Raw genomic sequence first — 7,706 nt, 5'->3', positions numbered from 1 at the left:
GAGATCCCTCGCGCCGAGAGACAAATGTAAGCCACGGTGGATCGTCGTTTCGGAATCGAAATCAGGCCAGTGGGGATCGCTCGACGACGAATTAAACAGATCGCGACTCGGTTGTCGTTCCACTGCCCACAACCTGCCGAAGGAGGTTATTTCCACTCACTTGATATTTGTCCCCTTCAATGTTGCCACACCGGATTCCCATTCCAGACCTTCTTCATCGCTGAGCAGGGTCATGACTGGATTTCTTCGCCCGCTGAGAGGTATGAGTATTCACCGTTCACGTATAACCTCACCGATCCGATACGCGCACAGGATCGCCTCCCTCTATTTTCCTGTACGAGTACCGCTCAACAGCACGAAGCCCTCTCTCCACTGGCTTGTCCTCTCCCGATTTCGCGGAATCGAAACCCGCGAACTCGATGCAGTTCTCCCACAACGGGATATTTAAGTTTGACCGCGATCTTTGGCAGGGGGTTCTCCGATCGTCCTCGGCGGGAGGAGGTTCCAGGAAGAGAGAGGAAGCCGTATCAAACGCTCAGCCAATTCCGTTTTTCCGTGTCCAGCTGCCGATTGGAACCTAGACACGCTGCAGCGGAATCGGTCAGATCCTGGATAAGTGCCAACGCACAGTTCGATACCGTAAACATATGTGACTCTGAAAGCGGAAAATCGGAAGAATCCCTCCGTACCGTAAGTAATTCGGTGCATATCATGTCTGGGAATAGTAGAGACCGACAGGATCCTATTCGATTCCGATCGTTCCGCCACGCCAGGGATACTGAGAACTTTTCGCGTCTCAATCGGTGAACCTCTCATAACCAGCTGCGTTTCGGCGTTCCTCGCATCATTGTCATTCCCTAGGATATTTGACAGCCTTACGATATGCTCGTCGCCGTTCCATAGCTCCTCCCGCAGAATAGAATCCTCCTCCCGTTCGATCTAGACCAGCGGGTCGACGAGATCACGGTCGTGTCGATTTCCCAGATGAAGTGGATGCGTAGAAATTTCTGAGGCAGATTCTCATCTTCAAGGTATCTCTGACAATATGGCTAGCAGCTGGGAAGAAGTCAAGCTTCTGGCAGCGGATTTCCAGCGTGCCCAATTGACGTCGTCGATCCAGAGACTGAGTGATCGGAACTGCATAGAAATCGTGAAGAAATTGATATCCCTGAAGCTGATCGACGTAGTTTTCACGACGTCCGGGAAGGAGTACATCACTCCTCAGCATCTGCAGAAAGAGATCAACGATGAATTGATTGTTGCTGGAGGTCGCATTGACCTGAGCACGCTCGCGACGACTTTGCAAGTAGATATCAGCCACATCGAAAAGGCTGTCCCGGATGTCTTACGTTCGGACAAAGGGACAAAGCTCGTCCTCGATCAACTAATCACGGAATCCTACATGGACCAGCTGGCCGAGGAGGTGAGTTCCCCACGATTAGGCATTCGTGGGGGTATTAAATCAGAGGTCGAAGTCGAACTTGAAGCGTATGTCCGCGACCATATCCTTATCGAGACCTCATCCGGCGCTCTCCCTTCCCAGGTGAACGAGAAGCTACAGCAGAAGGGTGAGCTGTCGATAGCTGAGATCATCGAGGCCTACGATATGCCGACGGATTCTCTGCGTTCGAGTCTCCTGAGCCGTATGGGAAGTATTGTCAAAGGCCAGACTGACGACAAGGAAGTCATTTTCACCGAAGCTTTCGTGACTATGCACCGATACCGAATCCGGGGCATTCTGACCGCGGTCACGAGACCGGTACAGATGTCCACTCTGATCAAGAACTACGCGTTGCCCCAACGAGTCGTATTCAATATAGTGGAGCAGCTCATCAGCCAAAAGAAACTTCTCGGTTCCCTCTCTGGTCAGAGAGAGCGAGCCATCTACTCTCCTGAGATTTACAGTCGAGCGCAGAGAGATTGGGTTAACGATTGCTTCAAGCAGAATGGATTCCTCGAATACGATGCTCTTCGCCGTCTCGGGATAGTCGACCCGGAAACTTACGCCAAGACCATACTACAGGGAACGAAAGTTTTGTTCCTCTCGTCTGCCTGCGTCGGTGAGCGACTTCTCGATCAGATTGAAGCATCCGTTGAAGAAGCTCATCTGACCGGATCATGGGTCGACGTCGTCACGATGTTGCCATCTCAGTTGACCAGCTCCGATGTGCAACAGGTGGTGTCCACTGTGATAGGTAATCACAAATCTGTTAAGGATTCGATGCACATCATTGCTGACAGTATAGTGGCGAGCAACGCCTTGATCGAAAGCTGTTTGCGGACTTTTGAACCTCTCATGGTGACGAAAGGGGAGAAGGATCTTCAAAGTGGAGTCGCCAGAGCAATCTTCACCGAGAAGGAACCCTGCCCTGATGAAGGCAAACGAGGGCGTCACGGAGACGACGAGGATGTTGAAACAAGCAAGAAGGACGAGCGTCGCAAGAAAGCTGCCAGTGGTAAGAGCGGCGGGGGTACCCAGGGCCGTGAGACGAAAACTAAAGCTACCAAGAAAAAGTACGGGAAGAAGAGAGCGAATGATAGCGATTCCGACGAAGACGAGACTCCGCGAGGCAAGCACACGGCTCAAGTATCTTCCAATAAGAAGGAACTTGTCTTCATGTCGCGGCAAGAAATAGTCAAGCACCTCGTTTCTCTCGAACTGCTCCAGGACTGTCCGGATGAGCTAGCTTCAGGTAGGCAAAAATTTTCGCTCGAGTAAATTGGAGCGCTCACTCGGATGTTGCGTTTCGTGGTCATATGGAGCAGCAGGAAATTCACAGGGAGGCCAGTATACGCAAATCATTAATTCTGCTTTACAGGAATCGGGGATTTCATCGAGCGGCAACTCGCAGCCAAGTACAGACAAGTTGTTCGTTCGATGTTCATGTCGTCCATGAACGCGTCGGCCACGTCTCGCCGTAAAACTCACTCCGAGCTCCAAGAGAAAATCACCGTGGCTCTCGGCTCCATCAGCCTCTACGCCAACGGTCTGGACGTCTTCGACGGGGAACTGAAGTCACAACTAAGCAGATATCTTCTCAGATCTTTGTGCACAGACCTTGTGAATAGCATCGTCATCTACCTGGCATCGGAACAAGGCACCGAGTGCGAATCCGAGAGTTTGAGCACCGACGCTCGTTTGAAGCTCATTAATAAGCTCAATAGTACACCGAAAGAAGTTCTGCTCAAAATTCACCAAAACCTCAACGGCGGTACCATCGACGATTTCTTGGCCACCATGGAGACTGTTTGTGGGGCGGGCGTCTTGGATATGATGATCAGGAGCGATCGCAAGCGAGATCGTCAGACCATGACGAGCCACAAGATGTCTCTCCTCCAGCAATTGGAGACTTCGTCAGACCCGGCGTTGACTTTACACATCGCCGTTTCGATTTTGGTGCAGATCCAACTACAACGAATGGTTCATTTCTCCGGCAAATTCGTGCCGCAAATGATCGCTTTCCTTCGAGGGAAGATAGAGAAGGAAGTCTTTGAGAAACTCGTCGAGTTTCAGAACATGGTCATGAAATCGATGTCTACGGAAGACCCCGAGGAGAAGTCCCGTCTCAACGAGAGTCTAGCCGGTGACCTCAAGACGCTGAAGGAACTTGTTGGGAACTATAAGAGACTTAGTGAATCGAAGTGATTCCGAGTCTCTAACACTGTATATTCCTCTCTTGATCTAATATATATCTTCGTAACACCTTCCGTCTCTTTTCTTGTCACTGATAATTAGATGCATCTTCTCACATTCGAGTCACGAATCACGACCGAGGTGACCCAGGTATTCGGTTGACGATCTCGCGAACGCTGGGGATCACGATAAGGCCGGAAAAGAATTAGATGAGCGGTCTACCCGCTTTGCAGGTAGCTCCCGGCGTTCGTGACTACGCTCGCGCTCGCCGTTGAGCAGAGTTTTCAGAAGGGTCTCGAGTCTGTCAAAAAGATCGCGGCCCGTCTCACGGTGTAGTCTCTCCCCATAGCTCAACAACGGCCCTTGAGCTATCCGAGACACTGATGCTTCGAAACACATCCGAGCTCTCCGGTCCCCGGAAAGGTCGTAACGGACCGCCCGCTCCGTTCCGGGGTGGCAGCACAGATCATCATCATCATCATCACATCATCCGCGGGCTCGTCAGCTGTGAGAGTTTCTCCCCAGTGCACCACCGATAGGAATACAGAGCAGAAGCGGATCGGAACCGTATTCTCGCTTCGTGATTCGTGACACTCTGTCGGAAGTTCTCCCGCTACAGATGGCTGACTTATGCAAAACGCGACAAATTGTGAGCCCATCGGACATGCGGTTTCTCCTTCCCCAGTGAGTCGCATTTGAGAACCCTCACGAGGAAATCGAGTGAGCAGCTCCCATAAATATCAACATGGATATGCTGAACAACATATTCACGCCTCAGGGGCACGAATCGGCCATGAAACAGGCCCTCTACAACACGTTAGCCTTCGTGTTCGTACTGGTGTTCGCTGTCGCCGGCGTAGCTCTGTACTTCATCTTGGAACCGTTTCTGCAGCCGCTATTGTGGGCATTATTGTTCGGTTCTGTACTCTATCCCTTCAAACACTCTCTCTCGGAATTTCTACGAGAATGGCTGCAGAACGTCCAAGCACCGCTTGCCGTCGCGGTCGCGACGTCGCCAGTGGTGCTTCTCGATAGTATCGCGCATTCGTTCATGACCATGTTATTTAACTACAGTAAATTATTTATCGCGGTAGCCGGATCCATCCTGGTGGCCTGGTTCCTGCCCCTCGCATGGTTCATGAAAGTCGTGCAGCTCGTAAACATAATGTACAGTCTGTTCGGACTTCTCGTGTCGATTCTCTCGACAGCTTTCACGGTTTGGACAATGACCATCGCTTTCGTCTTCGTTCTTCTGTTCAATTTCAATGACAGCGTGGCCCCTATTTTCCACATGCTCAGCCCCGTGATGTACTTGTCCATATTCTGCTATCTGACGGGAATGCTCGGTGCTCTGAGGATACCGATCATTCTCGCAGTCTTCTTGTTGATGGTCATTGGATTTTTTGCCGAGATCGAAGACCGCGGCAAGTGCGGTCCCAAAACCAGTGAGAAAGCATCGACGAAAACGTACGACAGAATGTCGATTGTCGAGATCACGGTCGCTCGCAAGATGAAACTCTGGTACATCAGACTCAAGGACGCGCTCAGGAGCCCAGAAGACGTGCCGGAACCGGAGAACGAGGACTACACGGAACCCGACAAGCGCCCACCACCCCTCATCCAAGTTGATGACGTGGACAAACCAGCGGACGAGACTGAAGACACCTGTACGGAACCGACGAGCCACGAGAGCGACCTCTATCTCATTGCGGTCGTCTGGGCTTGCGTTGTGGTCCAGCTATATAGGAATCTATGGTTCATGCCACTAATGTACATCCCGATGCTCTACGGTGTGATGAAGGGAATCTGCCTCAGATTGAACGTATCGGAAATGCTTCGAGGTTTTCGTGATAACTTCGATAACTGGTACGAAACGAGGAGAGACGCCATCGCCCCAGCCTTCGTTCAAGGGGTTTTCCGGCTGCTCTTGAAGGGAGACCGGAAGATAAAGCATATCCTCGAAGATTCCGTGGACTCGATTACATCGATCCTTGTCATAATACTGCTCTTTCTGGTGGCTACTGTCGGCACGATTTTCATGGCCTGTCAGGTCTACGGAGAGAGTGTTCATCTGATCGGGATCACTTCGGGTGTCATCAACAGGACTCTCGTTCACAATCCAGAGCTCCAACAGCTGGTTCCCGATACAATCAGCAACGTGCAAGGGGCTCTGGATTCGATGTTGGGAGACGCCTATCAATACGGAAAAGACTGGATCCGAGGCAGCCTGAGGCGACTTTTGGAAAACAAAGACGATCCCTCTAAGGCTGAAGCACTCGAGGGCGAAATCATGGATTTGTGGGACAGAATCTACCACATGTGGATCAGACAGAGGAACGCTACAGAGAGCGAAGGGGAGAAAATCCTGGCAAGTCCCTCCTGGAATACCCTAATCGATGGACTGAAAACACTGGATCTGAGTGCTATCACAAATTTCGTGAAAGATAATTTAGACACGCTGCAAACGGTCATCGATTCCGTTTGGGTGATCCTTAAGGGCAACGTCACGATTTTCATCTCGGTAATCACAGCCATCTTGTCGGTTGTTTTCGGCGGCGGAACCGCTGTTCTCAACTTCGTCATAAACTTCATCGTTTTCACAACAGCACTGTTCTATCTTCTCGCGGCGAGCGATAGCACGTACAAACCAATTCAACTGTTGAGCAAAGCCATTCCCAACAGCAAGGGCAAACCCATCTCTGGACTGGGAAAAGCTGTCGAACAAGCTATCAATGGCGTTTTCGCACTTTCATTCAAAATGGCATTCTTCTATGGTCTGTATACCTGGCTAATCCACTCATTATTTAACGTTAATATCATTTACATACCGTCGGTCCTTGCGGCCATTTTCGGCGCCGTTCCTTTTCTGGGCACGTATTGGGCTTGCCTGCCAGCATGTCTCGAGCTTTGGTTGGTCAATGGAAACCCCGTGCGTGCCCTGATAATGTTCTTGGCGCAAATTCTCCCCATGTGTTTCGTAGACACCGCTATCTACTCGGAAATAAAAGGAGGTGGACATCCGTATCTCACGGGCTTAGCCATCGCGGGAGGCGTGTTCTGTATGGGTGTCCAGGGTGCACTTTTCGGTCCGATGTTGCTATGCGTTTTGATAGCAGCCTGCAATGTTTACTCGAAACTGGTACAGAAATCCAACCTAGCGAATTTCGAAGAGTTTTCTGTTCCACAATCACCCAAGCCGCGCATGAGAAAACGAGCTTCTTTCAGTGGCCAGCTAGTCACGGATAAATTTGATTGATAGCCCACGATCGTACACTTCCGAAGACGTCCGGACATCCTAGGTTTGCCCCCGCTGCTTTGGATGGTTTGTGGGGATAACTAGACAAACTGTGATGCAAAAGACAAATCTCATCGAATCCTTGGAGTTATTGAATATTTCATGTTAATAAAACTTATTTATTCAGCTACCCTGCCATCTTCTATGCGTTCTATCGCTGTCTCCTCCCATGCTGGCTCAACCAGAGAATTCCATTAGAATTTATCATCCATTCCGCCATGAAACTGTGATTCACTCAATCCCGAATCAAGTCGTGACGGCAGCCCTCCGTCCACACGATCCAGCCAGACGTCATTTAGCGCCGGCTCAATTGGAGCTCGCAGCTTACTCGCGAATGTGTGATCCCGGGTGGCGACTCGAGGAATCGGTCGATCAAGCCAAATCTTGGGAAACACGATCATGATATGAGCTCCGTGCCGCCTCTGTGACGACTCTCGTTCCTGGGAACCGTCGCCGTTAAGGAGTCGAGTTCGAGCAGGGTGAGAAAGTTTCTCTTCATAGAACCTGACTCGGGCGCAGGGAAGCAGGTCGGCTAAAGAAAATCAGCGGCACGAGCTTCGCTTCGTTAAGACTAGCTTACCGCCGCTACCTGTTCTGCTCCGTGACATCAGAGAGCAGTGTCACCGTTTCCTAGCAGACGTTCGCCCAGCCATGAAGCTCTCCCGCAAACTGCCTGATTCAGAACGACTATTCAGAGCTCTCTCCGCGTCGTAGTCCACAAAAGCATCACGAAAGCTTCGGACGGCGTAGTGCGAAACTTCGATCAGAATACGATCG

The 7,706-nt window shown here is 50.9% G+C and overlaps 2 protein-coding genes across 2 annotated transcripts; both read left to right on the top strand.

Annotated features, from left to right (window-relative positions):
- Window positions 1-620: 620 nt before the first annotated feature.
- On the top strand, window positions 621-3,687 carry Ufl1 (UFM1 specific ligase 1). The gene is made up of 4 exons (XM_003740360.2): window positions 621-690; window positions 1,032-1,423; window positions 1,544-2,693; window positions 2,820-3,687. Exons 2-4 carry the CDS (start codon window positions 1,046-1,048, stop codon window positions 3,644-3,646), a joined length of 2,355 nt encoding a protein of 784 aa, XP_003740408.1. The 5' UTR covers window positions 621-690; window positions 1,032-1,045; the 3' UTR covers window positions 3,647-3,687.
- Window positions 3,688-4,123: 436 nt separating this feature from the next.
- Window positions 4,124-6,965, top strand: LOC100908634 (transmembrane protein 245). Its single transcript, XM_003740384.2, has one exon. It carries the CDS (start codon window positions 4,380-4,382, stop codon window positions 6,888-6,890), a length of 2,511 nt encoding a protein of 836 aa, XP_003740432.1. The 5' UTR covers window positions 4,124-4,379; the 3' UTR covers window positions 6,891-6,965.
- Window positions 6,966-7,706: the final 741 nt, after the last annotated feature.

This window comes from Galendromus occidentalis, unplaced genomic scaffold (genome assembly GCF_000255335.2).
Source record: "Galendromus occidentalis unplaced genomic scaffold, Mocc_1.1 scf7180000076932, whole genome shotgun sequence".
Taxonomy (NCBI): domain Eukaryota; kingdom Metazoa; phylum Arthropoda; class Arachnida; order Mesostigmata; family Phytoseiidae; genus Galendromus; species Galendromus occidentalis.
Note: the sequence above shows the minus strand (reverse complement) of the source record. Positions and strands in the feature narration are given on the sequence as shown.

Bases quoted from the DNA above. Each gene is read 5' to 3' on its own strand.
- Ufl1 (XM_003740360.2), top strand. From the start codon at position 1,046: ATGGCTAGCAGCTGGGAAGAAGTCAAGCTTCTGGCAGCGGATTTCCAG. The intron at 1,424-1,543 runs GTGAGTTCCCCA...CTCCCTTCCCAG, and splicing joins TGGACCAGCTGGCCGAGGAG to GTGAACGAGAAGCTACAGCA. The intron at 2,694-2,819 runs GTAGGCAAAAAT...TCTGCTTTACAG, and splicing joins TCCGGATGAGCTAGCTTCAG to GAATCGGGGATTTCATCGAG.
- LOC100908634 (XM_003740384.2), top strand. From the start codon at position 4,380: ATGGATATGCTGAACAACATATTCACGCCTCAGGGGCACGAATCGGCC.